We start from the raw sequence: 19,386 nt of genomic DNA, 5'->3' as shown, positions 1-19,386 counted from the left end.
CATTTTAATCTGATTAACTGATACGTGTCACTGTGGAGCATGACGAGTCACTTTAGTCAGCCTGACCCACGCTATCATCATCATAGACAGAATAAAAGTTTGTTATCAAATATAGAAGCTTTTCCTTCATAACAAAAGACTCACAGCTGTGCTATTAAAATGTAAACAGAAAAGATACTGAGCAAAAATAGCAAAAGGCTGACTTATTCTGACTTGAATAAGTCTTCATTGGCTCCCTGTTAAATCTAGAATAGAATTTAAAATCCTTCTCCTCACATACAAGGTCTTGAATACTCAGGCCCCATCTTATCTCAAAGACCTCATAGTCCCATATCACCCCAACAGAGCACTTCACTCTCGGACTGCTGGCTTACTTGTGGTTCCTAGGATACTTAAGAGTAGAATGGGAGGCAGAGCCTTCAGTTTTCAGGCCCCTCTTCTGTGGAACCAGCTCCCAGCTTGGATTTGGAAGACAGACACACTCTCTATTTTTAAGATTAGGCTTAAAACTTTCCTTTATGATCAAGCTTATAGTTAGGGCTGGATCAGCTTTAGGCTATAGGCCTAGGCTGCTGGGGGGTTCCCATAATGCACTGTTTCTTTTCATTCACCTTATTTACTTTGTTATACTCCACTTTGTATTTAATCATTAGTTATTATTAATCTCTGGCTCTCTTCCACAGCATGTCTTTTTTCTCTCCCTTCAGCCCAGCTGGTCACAGCAGATGACTGCCCCTCCCTGAGCCTGGTTCTGCTGGAGGTTTCTTCCTGTTAAAAGGGAATTTTTCCTTCCCACTGTCGCCAAGTGCTGCTCATAGGGGATCGTTTTGACTGTTGGGTTTTCTCTGTATTATTGTAGGGTCTTTACCCACAATACAAAGTGCCTTGAGGCGACTGTTTGTTGTGATTTGACGCTATATAAATAAAATTGAATTGAATTGAATTTTTACAGAGGCTGTTTATCTAATAGAAATGATGAAATAACTTGTTGGGAATTGTTTTAAAGAATATTTCAGGGTTTCATCTACAATTATAGCTTTGAGAAGAAGAATGTACAAATATTTGTCCTTATAGGGAACATGAACATCCAGCCGCCCTTCCAAACTGAGGAATTAAGCTGGTTTCTTCTGAGGCAGCGCCATCTGCTGGATATTATATGAAATTCAAGTCCCTGATTAACAGGCAGCAGAATCCTGCAGAACAAAAATCCACTTAGTCCACTCGTGACTGCAGCAGTAATGAACTTTTATGGTTTTTATTCAACTTTTAGCCACATCTTAAATAATCACATCAGATTGCTTATGAGCACGCACTCGAACTCGTACCTCGTGACAGTGCAGTTCTCATTTATCAGCACATGGGGGCAGTGTTGTCATGCTTTGGCTGACATGTTCAGCGCCAAAAAATATCAGCTGTGCTGTTGAGATTTCCTACCTAAGACACAAATAAAGTAAAGCACAGAAACAGGAATAAATGCAAAATCACAAATACTCACCCAGCTGCACGGGGGGCTGTTGTTCCCATCTGTGGGAAAACAACGGAAGCACGTGTGTATTTGTGTTTTATTGTCTTCAACAGAGTCCCATCAGATCGTCATTTGTCAAAGTCCAGGAAAATAAAGTTTTGTTCAAAATCTGCATGCTCCAAATCCAAAAACCAAAAAAATATGCTCCACACTGACAAACGTGTCAGCGTGGAGCATGACGAGTCACTTTAATCAGCCTAGTTTTACATTTGAGTTATAAAATCTAATTATTGAGCTGCAGCCTGACGGACAAACTGCAGGAGACAGAAAGTGAAGATAAAACTGTGGACAAACAACTCAGACTGAGTTTACTGACCGACCTGTGTGTTAGAGACTGAGACAGCAGCAGACCCTGGGGTCGGAGCTGACCTCAGGACAGTTTTTATTTAATCAAAACTGTTTATGCTGCAGTTTATGACAGTTCAGTTTATGGCCATTTAATTGTTTAAATAATCCCGCAGTAAAAATGGAATCTATTGATGGAATAGCACCCTCACTTTATTCATTTATTAATGGATAATTTCATTATTTCTGTCATTACTGGATAAAACTGAGTAACGAGATTTACAGAAAAACTATTTTAATGTTTCCAGTTTAGGGTTCTAATCTGATCTAAGATCAGCTTCACTGATAGATGATGACTTCGACAGCCACACCAGAGATGTTTCACTGAGTTACTGTTAAAGGTCAGAGGTCAGTCACAGTTCCATATTTAGCTGAAAAACATGCAGGGCAGCTTTCCAAGTCTGTGATGAATATTAAGTTTTATCAATAAAGGCAAAATTATAATAATGAATGTCTCAGCTTTACAGGTTTTAAATATTTCAGTACAGTTTTGGGAGGATGAGACATTTTACGTTAAGAATGCAGATCATGTTGGGAAAATGAATCCATTACAGGGTTTATACAGGAATCCTAGAGTTCAATTTACTACCTTATACTCCCTATTTTTACTACCAGCACGAAATCGAGCAGCAGTCTTTTTTGGGGTGGCAGTGGATTCACAGCACTAAGCCATGTAAGACGATAGCCCATCTCTCACCGAAGACACAACTTTATCCCACTTACTTGAAGGTGTAACTGTGACTTTTGTCTTGACTAAGACCTCATACACATTAATATTCCAAACACATTTCAAGAAGACTTAGGAAATTTGTTTTTTTTTAAGAATATAAACAAAATTCAATGAAATTCAAGTTTCACAAGCTGATGATTTATACTGGTTTGCTGCTGAAGTGTGATGGCAATACTTGTGCTTGTAGCTGGCCTTGAGGTTGCAGTTGCAGTGCTTTGTGTAGCACCAAAAAAAAAAAAGAAATAATGATCTGTTCCCCACGCGCACGAATCCACTGCTGGTGAATGGTGGATGCTCGGTGTGTAAAAGCTTCATGTTATGTACAAAAATAAGGAACTAACGTCTAACTGGGATTTCAATGCTTGTAGAAACAAACGTCCGCAGATGAATTCGCTCCTTTGATCGCTTTGCAGGGACTTTATGAATGAGGAAATGTATGGGAGTGTGAGACAGGTGGTTCAGGTGCAGCAGGAGGGGAGGAGTCAGAGAGATACTCAGTTTGTTAGATAAAACCTCCCAACTAGCAGGTTAGGTTCACAGAGTCTGTTACCCCGGATCTCTGGAAAATGTGGTGGAACTCCTCCTGTCCTCTCCTCTCACCAGATTTCTGTACAAAAAGACTTCTTTTTTTTTTTTAGATATTTTTTAATAGTGCCAAACAACCAGATTACAACAAATGTTTAATTCTTATTGGGCATATGCACCTATTGACACATTAAACAATATAATAATGACAAAATGGTACATCAAAATGTGCCATACACTGTACACATGACAGCCCCCCTTCCCTTCCCCTTTTCCGCCCTTATAACAAGGAAAAAAGAAGTTTTCGTACCCCCAACCCCCCTTCACATCTCAGCTCACTAAAGTCAACAAATACATAGAAAAAAAACAAAAACAGCCTCATCAGATATATACAAAGATACACATAACCAAAGCAAAAGATGACAGTAACAGGCACATTCAGTTGGGCAAAACCTCCAGGTTAGAAAAATAGTAAAGAAAACATTGCCATTTTTGGTAAAACCTTTGTGTACAACCACGTATCATATTTAATTTTCTTGAGCTTTAAAATAAAATAAAAATTTATCAGACTTCCAGTGTAACAATAAAGAACGTCTAGCAATTAAGGTTGTAAAGGCAATAATATCCCTTTGAGCTGAATTTAGTACTACAGAAGAGTTGAGGATACCAAATATAGCAAGAAGCAGACAAGGCTGCAGATTCAGTCTGAGAAAAGAACAAATAACTGAAAAGTAACTTGACCAAAAATGATACAATTAATGACAGAAAAAGAACATGTGGTTGACATGGAGAGCCTTTACATTTATCACATATATCCTCCATATCTGGGTAAATCTCAGAAAGCCTAGATTTGGAGAAATTAACCCTATGTACCGCTTTAAACTGAATCAGGTTAAGACAAGCACAAGCAAGAGGAAGATCATATTTTGTCAATGGCGTCTTGCCAAAGCTATTTAATCAGCTATATTTCCACGTCTTTATCTCATGCATTTTTATATTTTACACTTGAATCAGAACATAAAGTTAAAATAAAATGATAGATCATTGACATCAGACCTTTCTGATGTGGGTTACAGGAGAGCATTTTTTCCCCAGGGCTGTTCAGGGGTTACAGCAGAGAAATTTGGGAAACATTTAGAGGCAAAATTCTGAATTTGTAAATTGGCAAAACTATTAAATACACCAGATGTGAACAGGTTTCTTGTTTGTTTTATTCCTCTCTGATACCAAAGTGAAAATGAAGGATCACAAAGAGACGGAGGAAAAAAATGATTGTTAGTCAAAGGGAATCAAGAAGAGGCAGCAACAAATTTAAAATGTCTCCTAAACTGACAACAGTTTTCCAATGTATTAAAAACAACTTGATTATTAGTGTATAAAGAACATTTTATAGGTAAAGAAGAAAATATTAGACCAGATAATGAAGACCCAGTACAAGGATGATAGTTCCACCAAGCGGAACTGGATGATTTTAACCAGTAAATTTTTTGTACATTTGTGGCCCAATAGTATGACTGAAAATCAGGCAATGCCAGTCCTCCACTGAGTTTACATCTTTGCAGTAACTTTTTACAAACGTGAAGAGGTCCTAAATGAAACCACACATAAATCATTCTGAAGAATAAAAAAAAAAAAAAAGTATTTTGGCAGGAATAGCCTGAAATAGAAAAGAAATTTAAGATATTGATCTTGACAACATTAATCCTACCCAGAAGGGAGAGAGGAAGATTACTTAAATCTTATTAAACACAAGAAACTCATTAATTGCATTAGAAATAAAGTCGCAAAATTCTTTATCTGCCAATAAAAGTGAACTGAATTGCCATAAAGGATGGTTATGATTGTGGGAAGTTAACTGGATACCCAATAATAATAATCACTCAAATAATCACATGAAACTACAGATGAATCGAGAGTCTTGTCAAAAAACAAAAAAAAAAATTAAAAAAAAATTCTGGAATAGGAGTCATGCACCTTGGAAAAGAAAGAAAATTATTTACTGGTAGGGTTTCGGGGTCTCACTTTCTAAAAAGACCATTCTGTATTGTTTTATGACTTTTTATACGATCTTATATTATTTTACTTAGCATTAATTGATTTATTTTATTGGATCATATTTTATGTATGTTTTAAACAATACGTGGGTCTTAACCAAAACAAATTTCTATGAACTTCTCGATATGTCAATAAATTTTTGAATATTGAATTTGATTCTTGAATTCTGAAACACTTACAAATCGTTCTTGATGCTTATCGTCCTCCAAAGGTTTTAAATATTTCAAAGCAGTTTTGGGAGGACGAGACATTTTAATTAAAGAATGCAGATGAGAAAATGAATCCACTATGAACGGATCTGGATTGGATGAGCTGGGAAATGACTGGAGCATGAAAATCCTGGACACGGTATACTCGCTAATAGACTTGGTACTGTACAAATTTACGAGTGCAGAATCCTTGAGAGTCCTACAGAATAACATGGACGACATTAACAAGGCCTTGATTTACAGGCTTTTTAAGAAGTATGGCTCTCCAAAAAAACTACTGACGGCTGCACTTAAACAGGATTCCTCGTTTGGGAAAAGCCTTCTCAAACATTTAAAAATTGTTATTGAGATCTACCTTCCGCCAAAGAAGCCCAAAGTGTGAAGCTGTTTTTCAGCACTGAAAAAAGCTTTCATGAAGCTCTTCAGGTGCTGCTGTAAAAGCACAGAAAATCAGGACCTGTCTGAACAAAGATACAAGACTGTGCCAAGGCCTACAGAGGGTCAGAGTCGGTCATCGAGCTCTGAAAACTCACAGGAACCCTTAGAAATAACATCTTATCTTGCTGAGGAAATTCTCACAGATTTCATTTTCCTCCTGTTCCTGAGGGCCTTTGAGAAATCCAAAAAAATAATAATAATAAGGGCTCAGAATGGGGAGAAAATCTTAGATGCCATGGATTCTCTAATAGACTTGGTGATGCGCAAAGTGACAAGCGCAGAATCCTTCAGAGTCCTTGATAAACACATGAATGGTATTAACAAGGCCTTGATTTACAGGCTTTTAAAGAAGTATGGCAGAACCCCGTATGTTACGGGACTCCGTGGAATACGGCTCCGTAACATGCGGGGTTCCGTACTTTACGGGACGGGTGGCAACTATTGCTGACATGCATTTCCACGCCTCCGCTGCTCTCTGAGTGTCTGTGTGTGTTGTGCTCGCTGAGAATGTGACTATCTATATTTAGTGACTAAATATAGACCTGCAGCAGAAACGTATTTTCGAGAATGCTTGTCAATACAACATTACTCACACATTGAACAACTTCCTCCAACCATGACGCAAGGACTAACAACACTAATTCCCAAATCCAATAAAGACACTTCCCTGATTGATAATTGGCGCCCAATATCATTACTTAATAATGACTATAAAATATTTGCTTTAATTTTTGCAAGAAGATTGAAAATGGTACTGGGCTCAGTAATTGAAGAAACACAGTCAGGTTTTATGTCTAAAAGACACATAACAAACAATATTAGGCTAGTTATGGACATTATAGATTACTCTGATATTCTAGATGATGATGGATTTATTCTGTTCCTAGATTTCTATAAGGCCTTTGACACAGTGGAGCACCAGTTTATCCTACAGTCTTTGCATAAATTTGGCTTTGGTACTTATTTTTCTTCTGCTATAAAGACACTTTATAAGAACAGCAGCAGCTCTTTTAAATTACCAAGTGGCACATCCCCAGATTCAATCTTTCTAGAGGAATAAGACAGGGCTGTCCTGCCTCCCCCTACCTCTTTCTGTTGGTGGCACAGCTTATGGCATATCATATCAAAAATAGTACTGTGGAAGGCATCTCCCTCCTTGGCAGAGAACTAATTTTAACACAACTTGCAGATGACACAACACTCTTTTTGAGAAATGAAGGCCAGATCCCTGTAGCCATTAATGTAATTCCGGACTTTTCAAAGGCATCTGGTTTGTGCCTCAATCTTAATAAATGTGAACTTATGGCTATCAAGAACTGTACAAAACCTGAACTGTATCGCATTCCCATAAAGGAGGAAGTGCAATACTTAGGAATCTCAATAATAAAAGATCAAAACAAAAGAAGCACCGCAAATTTCAACCCAATTATACAGAAAACCCAAAGTAAATTAAATCAGTGGCTCTTACGAGACTTATCACTGAGAGGAAGAGTTTTGCTCAGCAAAGCAGAAGGAATATCTCGGCTAATATATGCAGCCTTGGCTCTGCATCTCTCTGATGAGACCCTAAAAGTTATTGATAAAATGCTCTTTAACTTTGTCTGGAAAAATAGGAATCACTATTTGAAGAAGTCAGTTGTCATGAATGCATGTGAAAATGGTGGTCTCGATATCCTGGATTTTTACACTTTAAACAATACATTCAAAGTTAATACTTTAAAGCAAATCTTTAGAAACCCAACTTCAATTTGGAATATTATTCCTCTCCATATATTGTCTAAGCTGGGTGGTATTGACTTTTTTCTTATTTGTAACTATGACATTGATAAAATCCCTGTTAAGATATCTGCTTTTTATCGCCAGGCCTTTCTCTCATGGTCCCTCATCTACAAGCATAATTTCTCTCCCCACAACTTTCTGATTTGGAATAACAAAGACATCTTATATAAACAGAAATCTCTGTTTTTGGAACACTGGTTTCAGAACAACATCATATGGGTTGACCAGCTATTCAATAGCAAAGGCCTTTTGCTCACCTATGAAGAATTTCTTAGAAAATTTAATATCCCTGTAACTGTAACTGGAGACTATGCCAGGGTATTTGGAGCCATCCCCTCTGGTGTATGTATGCTTTTTAAGGGCCAAAAGAGACTTGACGTTTATGACCTCACCTGTCTGTCTCCAGCAGACACGCCTGTAGGAAAAATTTGTCTATCTGATCAGCAAAGAAATAACAGAACTATAAGAACATTATTTCTAGATAACCGCACAACACGACCGGATGTTATTCCATACTGGAATGGGTTTGTGGATGGGATACCATGGAGAAAGGTGTGGCTTCTCCCAAATACATATCTGATTACAAATAAAGTTAAAGAAGTCTCTTTTAAAATTATCCATAAGATATATCCTGCTAAATCTTATGTAAAAAGCAGATTCAAGAAAGATATAGATACTAACTGTAGCTTTTGTGATACATGTCCTGAAACTGTTGTTCACCTGTTTTGGTATTGCCCATTTGTTAATGCATTTTGGCAAGAACTGTGTGACTTTATTCACAGTAACATAGAAAAAAACTTTGTCTTATCGTGGAAGGCAGTACTGTTTGGTCTTGTTAAAAACTGTACACAGAGAAATAACTCTGGCTACTTGATAAACCTTCTGTTGTTAATGTCAAAATATCATATTCATTGTTGCAAATACTCTGGAAGGAAACCACATTTTATTGCTTTTCACAATGAGGTCAAGCAATACATTCGGACAATCAAAGACTCAGACAAACAAAAGGCACTTCGAACCATTGAGGAATGTACTGCTTTGAATGTTTTCTTATGATCCTGAACCCCCCTAGCATTCTCTTTTCTTTTTGTTAAGTTAATTATCTCCTGGACTGTGCAGTATGACTATTGTATGTAGAATTGTTTTTTCTCATACTTACTGTATGCTATTTCTTTCTGTTTGTATCAGTAAACAGTCCGAATTAATTAATTAAAAAAAAACAAAAAAAAAACAACATTACTCACACATGCGCCATGGCTCCCGCAGCCACTAGTTTTTCAAAAACACTCGTAGCAGGCAGCGGTTTTAACTGCGCAAGCGCAAAGAGGCGAAGCTGTTACAGAGATGGTGAGCTCAAGTAGTGCAAAAGGAAATGTTTTTCCAGCATCCAAAACTGCAGCTTTTTCTTTCAGTAACCACCAATAAAATCTTTACTGGAAACAGCTGGAGGTCCTTCATCAAGCACCTGATCAGCAAGTGTTAAGGTGAAGAAAAGACAACTTTGTAGCTGCTCCATCCACCGCTGTTTGTTCACAGGCGGAAAAAACTGCAGTACGGAAGTTAAAATATGCAGATAAACTGTTAATAAAAAAGTATTTCTTATCCGATTACTCGATTAATCGTAGGAATAATCGATAGAATACTCGATTACTAAAATAATCGATTTATGCAGCCCCAGTTTTATCCATCAGCTGCTAAAAGCATTTCCTACATTCGAATATCAGCCACCTGTAGTTTTTTCTTGAAGCCCTTTCATAGCGCCACTGCTGCTGAAATTTAATGTTTAACTATGGCTTTCTGAATACAAGTAGGGCTGCAACTATCGATTAATTTAGTAATCGAGTATTCTATCGATTATTCCATCAATTAATCAAGTAATCAGATAAATAATTTTTCATATTCATCTACATATTTTAACTACCGTACTGCAGATGTTTCTCTGTGTGAAACAAAGTGGATGGAGCAGCTACAAAGTTCTCTTTTGTTCATGTTGCTGATCAGGTGGTTGATGAAGGACCTCCAGCTGTTTCCCCGTTGCTCCACCTGACCTCACCGTCTCAGCAACAGCTCCGCCTCATTGCGCTGCAGACAGACTGCACGTAAAACAGCAGCTGCTGCTGTTTTTGTTGAAAAACTGGGAGCTGCATGAGCTTAATGCTGTAATGCTTTTTATTCACAAGCATCCTCCTAAATACGTTTCTACTTTTTAGTCGCCAATCAGGGACTAAGCATAAAAAACATTTTGACGGAGCCTCTCAGTACTGGGGGAGGGGGGGGGGGCTAGTGGCAGCCCCCCCCCCGCTAGCGAACTGGTTATAGCAATCCTTTCTGGTGGCTACAGTTCAAGTAAAGAAAAAAAAACAGCTGACGTTCTCTGCATAGTGAGCAAAACACAGGTGCACACAGCACAGAGCAGTGGAAAAACTTGTCAGCAATCCACTCGTGTTAAAGTGTCCAAATCAAGGATACTCACAACCGTAGCCAGATCACGCGTGCACACTGTGAATGAAACTGCGCGTGCTCTGTGGTAGATGGCATTTTGCTGTGAAATGATACAGGCTCAAGCGGCAATAATAGCAGCAACCTAGCCGGGGCGGGGTGCAATCCTGTTTGCTAAATGCAGTGACAGCAGAGTTCCGAAAACGAAGCAGTGAAATCCTCAGCTTGGCGTAAGAGCGCCTCAGCAAGGCGCAACACCTGGCGATCAACCGCTAGCTAGAACACTGTTAATGTTTCAGTTTAAAGTAAAATATATATTACTTTACAGTATGGCTTTCTTGAGTTTCTTCACGAGGCAGAAATTTTGCATTGCATTTAAAGGGCACATATGATGTTTTTAAATTCTTCCTTTTTGTATGTAAATCACACACTTGTGGTCTATATAAAGTAGAACTGCATTCTTTGGTCTGAATTCCTCATTATTGTAGCTCCACAGACCCCTTATTTACCCCTCTTTTAGCATGTGTCTTAGCAGCTCGTTTTGATGCAGTCTTTTTAAATGTGAATGAGACATTTCACGCCCCGCCCCCCTTCAGGTGGCAGAGCGTTCCACTCCACCCCGTTGGGCCATAGCAGCGACACGATTACCGTATTTTCCGGAGTATAAGTCGCACTTTTTTTCATAGTTTGGCTGGGGGTGCGACCTATACTCCGGAGCGACGTATATGTGACATTTATAACACATGAACCAAAATACTCCACTGCGTAACCTGTGGGCGCAGTGGATGATGGATGGAGAGCACAGCTTAACGGCAACTGGGAGAATGCGCCACCCAACTTTCCTGGAAGTCATTGGATGGATCAAGAAAACATGGGCTTCAGTGACAAACCATCCTGTTGGGATTCAGAAAGGCTGGAATAATTGGAACTGCAGCTGACGACGAGTCTGACTAACGCGACACAGAAGAGGAAGCGGCGCTTCGTCTACGGAGTGTACGGAATTGTTTAGAAGTGACACCGAGGATGAAGAATTCAATGGATTGATGGTTTGGTTAACTTGTTAGTATGTTCTTTATGCTATGGTTATCTGAATAACTTAATGTTACGTTAACATACTGTAGCGATTCTCTTAGTTAGAGAGCGTGTTGATGTTGTGGGATTTCGGACTGTTCGGGAGGTTCGTGAAGGCAGCATGGAGAGAGAGAAAAAGACCGAGAGCTTGCCTGTGTGTGTGTTGCTGTTCCGCTGTTGTAGTTGTGGTTGGCGTGGCTGTGGCCTACAGCAGCCGTTTTTCTGTTAATAAAGACGACCTTTGTTGTGAATATCGCCGACTTTGGAAGTGTGTTTACAACGTTACAATACCGAACACGTGTTCGTTGTGCGTCATGTAGCTGAATGTGCTACGTTAGCATAACGTAGGTGTAACCGTGTTCGTCCTGTTCTTTAATCCATTATTATTTTAAATTGCCGTTCAAGATGGAATTTGTGCTCTGAGTCTCGGATTCTATCAACCCCCCCTCCAAAAAAAAGTGCGACTTATAGTCCAGTGCGACCTATATATGTTTTTTTCTTCTTTATTATGCATTTTTTGGCTGGTGCGACCTATACTCCGGAGCGACGTATAGTCCGAAAAATACGGTATCTGCCGACAGAGAAACAAGCACTTCCAAGAGGCTCTGATGCCGGGGGGCGATGTAAGGAATCGTGTGGTTTAATGCACCCAACAACCGAACATTTTGACTTGTCTACTTGCAACATAATTGAACTTGGACTACAAAACTGCTGAGAGAAGAAAAAAGCTCAACAGGACCCCCTGTGGCCGGCGACATTCATTGCATGCGTGCTATTGCCCCCGCCCCCCAGTGGCCAGCGATAGTCATTGCACCGCGTGTGACGGGGACACTTGCACGCACGCACGCATGCACGCACGCACGCATGCACGCGCACACACAAACGCACACACTCACACACACACGGACACTCACACACACAGACACAGACACACTCAAGCACATCAGACCGGACCAGACCGGACCGAAAGCGAGGCTACGCAAAGGCCGCTGCAATCGCAGGTCGAGGACTCGACGACGCGAACCCGGGGATCGCGATCACGATCGCCATCGTCATCGACTTCAGCATCACCAAACAACCGCTCGATCGCGATTGCGATAAAAAAAAAAAATCGCACTCGTGGGGTTGGCCGGCGTCGTTTATCGATGAGGCAACACGACACGAACCTACGATCGCCATCATCATCACCATCATCATCATCATCATCATCATCATCATCACCATCGCCAAACACCCACACTCGATAGCGATTGAGATAAAAAAAACCCCAAAAAAACCCCAAAACCGCCCAAAAAACTGCGCACCACCGAGCGCGGACTTTGCAACGCAATAGCCCCAAGCCAAGTTTTGCTTCCGTCGATGCGTAACAAACGACACACTAAAACAAACAAAGCGGTGTCATGCGAATCGTAAAGGACCGTGACCGTCGACACAGCAGGCAGAGGAAAGTCGGGTCATGTCGCGTACGCGAGCGTTCGATTACCGGCGTGCGACGCGACCGCCGCCGCCGCCACCGGATGCTGCGATCCCGTCGCCTCGGCTAGCTGAGGCAATCGCGGCAATCATGTCGTCTCGCGGCCATGCTGCCTCGGACAATCGGGGCTCCTCCTCGGGTCGGAGTTGCGGACCGCAGTCTACCGGCGAGGACCGGGCCGGGGACGGAGAGTACTATGAAGAGGGAGATTACGATACCGAAGAAGAAGAAGAGAATAAGGAGAGCGGAGGGCAGGATGAAGAGGGAGAACGGGACATGGAGGAGGAGGATGATGATGAGGGAGATTACGATACAGAAGAAGAAGGAGAAGAAGAAGAAGAAGAAGAAGAAGAAGAAGAAGGGGTAGAGGGTGCCAGAGGCCAGGATGAGGAGAGATATCGTGACACAAAGGGAGTTTGCAACACGGAGGATGAGGATGATGATGAGGGAGATTACGATACAGAAGAAGAAGAAGAAGAAGGGGTAGAGGGTGCCAGAGGCCAGGATGAGGAGAGATATCGTGACACAAAGGGAGTTTGCAACACGGAGGATGAGGATGATGATGAGGGAGATTACGATACAGAAGAAGAAGAAGAAGAAGGGGTAGAGGGTGCCAGAGGGCATGATGAGGAGAGATATCGTGACACGGAGGGAGATTGCGACAGGGAGGATGAGGATGATGATGATGATGATGATGATGATGAAGGAGATTACGATACAGAAGAAGAAGAAGAAGAAGAAGAGGAAGGTGCCGGAGGGCATGATGAGGACAGAGATCGCGACGGCAGCGGCGCGTCTCGTCGTCTTCGTCGAACCCGGGTCCCACGGAGCGCGCCCGCGATGCTGTGTCGCAAAACTCGACGGCTTCGGCGTTCCTGGCGTACTTTGAACCCCAACTCGAGGACCGGGTGATCGCGATGACGAACCTGGAGGCCGGCAGGAGGGCCGGGGCGGGGAGGGGGATCGACGGCTGGCGACCCATGGGTCGAGCCGAGTTTCGCGCGTACGTGGGACTGCTGATCCTCGCCGGCGTGTACAGGTCGAGGGGCGAGGCGTGCGAGAGCCTGTGGCACGCGGAGACCGGGCGCTCGATATTTCGCGCGACCATGCCCCTCAAGACGTTCCGCGCATACTCCGCAGCCCTGCGATTTGACGATCGCGACACCAGAGAGGCCAAGCGCCTGGCCGCCGGGCATGACAAGCTGGCGCCCATCAGGGAAGTGTGGGACGCGTGGTGCGAGAGGCTGCCTCTCCTGTACGAGCATGACCTTTGACCCCCACCTGTCACCCACCTGTCGGTCATAAATCACCAATGCTGCAGGATAATTACTACTTGCAGCCTACTTTATCAAACCCACAGTCACTTGTGACAGTGGGTTTGAGAGGAAGATGTTCTGGCATCGCAAACTGCCTGGAAGTAGTGCAGCAAGGCTTGAATGTAAAAATCTTCCCAGGGAAATTTGCAAGCAGGGGGCTTTGCGACAGCATCCACTATAAAACCACATAAGGACCTGGGGATTAAAGTATAAGCAAACCATCAACACAGCATCAGAGGTGGCAGAATGCTGCAGTCAGCAGCTGTGGTTGAAAAGAAGTGATCCAAGTTGGGCAAGAAAATGAGCAGACTGTGCAGAAATTGAGGGCGATGGATCTAGGATTCCAGATCTCACTGTGGGCCAAAGTCACAGAAGACTGCAGGATGGCTGGAGACCCACTGACATCCCAAATAACAGGTTTTCATAGCTCCACAACCCTCCAAAAGCTGCGGCTGGAGGGAAGGCAGGTGTGCTCATCTGTAAAGAAACAGCCCAGACCTGTTGTGGTTTATTGTTTCATTTCAGAACTATTGTGGTCACATAAAGAGCCAAAAATTATGAAAATTATGTCAAAATGTTTATAGACCAAAGTGTATCAGAAGCACTGTAGAGCGCTTATTTGCAAATATCTTACCAAAACAAGAGTCAACATAACACAAGGAAGCCCTTCTCTTAGTTTCTACGTTGGGATGGCACCATGGGGAAATGTTTGCAGTTATTCTGAAGCACTATCTAAGGTCAGTTTCATTTTAATACTGACAGTAACATAAAACTGCATGTTTGGAATTTCCGGCAAAATGGTAAAAACTGCAATTTTTTACCCACAGTTTTCCCCAGAAGAAGTCCAACTTTTTCAACTATCTTTGGATCCTCCCGCAGTTCTTATATTGTCTCAGAAGTGGTCACGACAACAAATATAATGAATAAATAACATGTTGCACTTCTCATTGCATTGCACAGCGCATTTTTTTTTTTTTTTTGAGTGTTGGGATTTCCTGTCCCATAACACAGCATTTGTCCCTGCGCCATCTGTTCCAAGTACATCACGCGTGGTGCAACACATTGCGTCACAGCGTGTTCATAACATACCCGCCTGCTGTGGCTAAATGCAAATAGGGAAGTCGGAGTTTACGCGGTGCACTTGAAGGCAACGTTAGAGAGAGCGAGAGAGAGAGATTTCGTTCATCAGCGCCTTTTCCGTTTCTGGCCACTCGCTCTGCCTCCTCTGCCGTGTCACCGGAGAGAGAGAGAGAGAGAAAAAAGAGGAAGGAATATGGTTTCGTCTGACGCTCCTCCCGTTTCAGCAGCGCTGCTGTAGCGGATCTGTAGTGAGAGCAGGAGGCTGGGGCTCGGTCTGGCGCAAACCCCTCTTATACCTGAGACAACCGCCTTCCCCTTTACCGAGCAGCCTGCAGGAGCACTACCAGCACACCGGGACACATAAATGGGTGAGATGTGACGCTTTTTAAAAAAAAATTTCTTTGCTTCTTCTTTGTAGAAATCCCCCCAAATAGCCTCCAGCGCCCCTGCACATCTGGATGGGCAGGAATCAACCCCCGGTCCAGATGCGCGGAGGGTTCATCCTCTCTCTCCGTCCTCCCCACCTCACCTCCCCTGACGTCGCTCCGTGCACGGCAGAGCTTGTTTCAAAGGCGACCGCAGGCTCGGCGTTTTTCTCTCGCACATCTCCGATGCTTTATTCATGATTAGAAAGCCGCGCGTGGGAGTGCGGCGCGTCCTCACGGGAGCGATTTCAGGAAAGCGGCGCCGGGTCACATTGATGAGTTGCAGATGTTGACACGTTTACATTCACTCTCTGTCTGTCTGCCCATTGTGTTCCACAGAGTCTCCCCAGCTCCGTGCCTCTGTGGATGAAACAGGCCTTACTCTTCTTATCATCGCCATCATTTCCCACGGCGCTGCGCCGCTGCACGCAATGCATGACTATTAATTACCCGCAGAATTGGAGGTCGAGTAATCAATTAAGCGTCATACAAACGAGCGTATCGTCGTACAGGCGTCATGCGGACCTGCGTTTCCATGCCACTTCTTATTTCTGTAAGATTTCTCTGCAAGGGAGTAAACGACAGACTGAGCGACCAACTGAACTCTCCACAGTTCTGACCAGTAATGAAGAGATTTACAAGGTGCAGCTGTTTTCCACTCACATCCTATTTCTATTAAATACTTAAAATAAAATAAAAATGGAGGTCTCTCTGTACAAGCATGTAAACAAACAATGCGAGGCTGACCTCAGGGGAAACACGCAACTTTCAATGCTGGAATGGCAACTGGGAAAAGCAGTAAATTACCCCAGAGGCCCACAAATCCCTGTAGTTGCTAAGTTAAGTGGAAAAATGTTTGTGCCTATGCCTCGTTGAAGTACAGTATCAGCTTTTCCTGTACTACTTAGTTATTTGAACCCAATGAGCCTTGTTGTTTTAAAATATATAAAGCCTAAATGTTGCCCGATAATCCACTCAAGCGAAATCACAAAAATTTGAACCATATATGGGCAAGTAATTTACTTTTAATTGTTCAGAATCCATGTGCGACATCCAAAGATGCAAACCAAAGATTTTTTTTTTTTAAATGACATTTAAGATGAAAAAGATTTTAAAACTTCAACATATTTTAGTTCATACACATGCCGAGCAACTTTTTTCCTGGGAGATGTTACTGTGTTGAACCCATATTGACCCATAATTTTTATCTAGTAACCTCTTGCCTAGCAACACATCCATGGTTGGGGTTGGTTTTTGTTTTAGCCACGTGCTAAAAAAAAAGAAGCTAATTTTCAGAAACTAGAAGATGTTCAACACTGGAGTTTTCCAAACAGGCAAAAATGAAACCTTACCGCTAAATGAAGATGAGTTGCCATGGACGCGTTGGATGTTTAGTAGTTAAGAATTATTATTATTAAGCTATTCGCTTAATTACTGAGCTCATAGTTAAAGGTGTCATCCTGAACTCCATTGGAGAGGTGTGTCCAGATTTTGCCCTCACCATTAACAAACACTAGGGTGGCCAAGTATGAAAAACACCTCTGAACGGACATCCTCAGCGCCAAGTATGATTTCATTAATATTTCAATAACATCCTTGAAATAATAAACATTTTATCTATCATAAAAAGATACTTTATCGAAGAAGAGCTGAAATTATTAAATTAGAATGTTTACCTAACTCTCAGTGACCACCTGAGATGCAAAATTTTGCAGATGTCTTCTGGTTACAAAGATGAAGCTGAGCAACTAAGCATAACCAGTTTGTGAATATATCCTGAGTTGAGGTAACTTGAGATTGCTCGTACATTGTGCATTTTGTAGCTCAGGCCACTGGGTGTAGTTCCCAAGTGACACTGTTAACCAAGGGACACTAAACATCATAAGTATTTTTAACTTAAGCACGTGAGTAGACCTTATTAGTGATCTTTAATTTGACAAACCTATAATCAGCCTTTGAATGGACACTTAATCCAACTAATGACATGCCACTAGATAACATGTCATTAGTTGGGTAAACACAAAAAGGCTTTGCAGCTGCACCTTTTCTGAACTTTCAGCATCAGTAAACAAGTATATGTATATTTATCCAAGTTTATTTACATTCATAGTTTCACTTCATCAACACCCCTAACCTGCAGTGGCCTTACACTTTGATAAAGCTATGTTTATGCACCCCGTGTGCTTGTTCCTTTTCTCGTTCCTGCACATACTGTGCAAACCGAGTCCCCAGACATGACGCTTACAGTCCAAAGCTTTGGGTTAAGCTGCAGATATAAAGGAGGAAAAAAAAATCAGATTTTTTTTAAACTGTAACCTTCACTTATAGTACAGCATATAGTGTGCCCTTATACACGAGGGCATACTATATCTTAAAATAGTCGAGTTTCACTACTGGCATCACTGTACAGTGTGGCCAAAAGCTGTTTCACTTTTGTCATCTGAAACTGAAAAGCTTTCGCTCTCTTCCTGCTGTTGTTGCCAACATTGCTCACCTACACTAAAACCCTCAAGAGGAATGCAGGGGGGGGGGGGGGGGGGGGTGCTTATCACCAGACGTTCTGGGAAATGATAGTGCTGTGAGCAGGGCTGTGCGAGCTGGGGGAGATTAATAGATTTTTGTCACAAGATGCGCTCGACAGCAGACTGATGAGCGGAGAGTGGCTGGAATTTTCCTTTAATGTGGGGGAATTTGCTGAAGCCTATGATCTGATCCACAGTTGGAGTGGGTGGCTCTGACTCTCAGTGGGCTCTGGTCCAGAGTGAATGTTTTACAGACAGAAACACACAGCTGCTCTTGACATCATCGGCCACAGCAGCACTGAAATTCACCCACTAGTCCGATGTAAACTTGTGGTTACACGGCTTTGCAAAGTTCAGTGTCTGTATGTCTTGTTTCCCCTTATCTAAACTGTCTGCAGCTGTTCAGAGGATGCTGCAGACCCATCTTGGTTTTTGTGTGTGTGTATTTCTTGACCACTTGAGTGGGAGTTTTATTTTGTCTGCAGTCTTTCAGATATTCAGACTCTTGTCTTCTCAAGGCCTTCTGTTACTCTTCTGCACAAACAACGTATTACCAACAACAGGAGCATAGGAGATAAAGGCTACCACTACTGATTAATCATTTCTTCTTCAAAACATCAAAAAGTTGTTTAAAAACTTCTGTTACTGTCATTTATGGAACAGAAAAGATGCAGGGAGGAAGAGAAGTCTTGAATGTGTTTATAATTTTGTTCATAGTGCTGCAAACTGATGTCTAAAGGCTAATGGACACATTGTTTGATAACATAGTAACTGTAAGCTAAATGTTGCCATGATCAAAAATAGACTTCCTGTATCCTAAATCGCTCTAATTAACTTTAATTTTCAGTATTTCTCATAAAGAGGTGGCAGCAGTTAAACTATACCTAAGTAAGCTGAATGATCTGCACTTACATCATTGCACAAAATGGAACCTGGTGATTTGTGATCTAAACATAGACTGTATATAAAGGATAGAGCCTCTGTGTTGTAACACATTGGTTTACTAACCCTGGCTCTGAAGTGTCCATTTCTAGTTGCCATTGTTGCTGCTGTCTGTTCTTTGAAATATTGTGGTTTAGGAGGATAGATAGTCACTTGTTGGATGTTTGTAAATGATTAAACTCCTGATAAAAACTGCACAAGGTTTAATAGAAACCTTAGATCAGTCGCAGTCAGTACAGCGTTATCGAGACAGGCTGAAGTGATTCTGGCTGGCTGGCCGGAGTGCATGTGTGGCTGCACTGAGCTGGGGCTTTCTCTTCATATCTGAGAGGTTTTCTGGACAAGGATTTGGGACAAAATAGTGTGCTGTTTATTTACAGTTTATGCTCAGAACAGTTTTAAGAGATATTTGCAGACAGATATTTGGAGATATCGGAAAAAAAAAACAGTTCTTGAGTGTCTCGGTCTTTATCTCTGCTCGGCTTTTCACATCCTTTGTCACATACACTCT

At 41.9% G+C, this 19,386-nt stretch overlaps 1 protein-coding gene across 2 annotated transcripts in view; it reads left to right on the top strand.

Annotated features, from left to right (window-relative positions):
- Positions 1-15,168: 15,168 nt before the first annotated feature.
- sh3kbp1 (SH3-domain kinase binding protein 1) overlaps positions 15,169-19,386 on the top strand; it is a 41,251-nt gene continuing 37,033 nt past the window's right edge. For both annotated transcript variants that reach the window (XM_030757128.1, XM_030757129.1), the window contains exon 1: positions 15,169-15,354. In XM_030757128.1, coding sequence (XP_030612988.1) covers positions 15,351-15,354 — 4 coding nt within the window. In that variant the 5' untranslated portion in view covers positions 15,169-15,350. The remainder of the gene's footprint in view (positions 15,355-19,386) is intronic.

Source organism: Archocentrus centrarchus, chromosome 20 (genome assembly GCF_007364275.1).
Source record: "Archocentrus centrarchus isolate MPI-CPG fArcCen1 chromosome 20, fArcCen1, whole genome shotgun sequence".
NCBI classification, from domain to species: domain Eukaryota; kingdom Metazoa; phylum Chordata; class Actinopteri; order Cichliformes; family Cichlidae; genus Archocentrus; species Archocentrus centrarchus.
The sequence above is the reverse complement of the archived record's forward strand: the minus strand, read 5'-3'. Positions and strand labels throughout refer to the sequence as shown.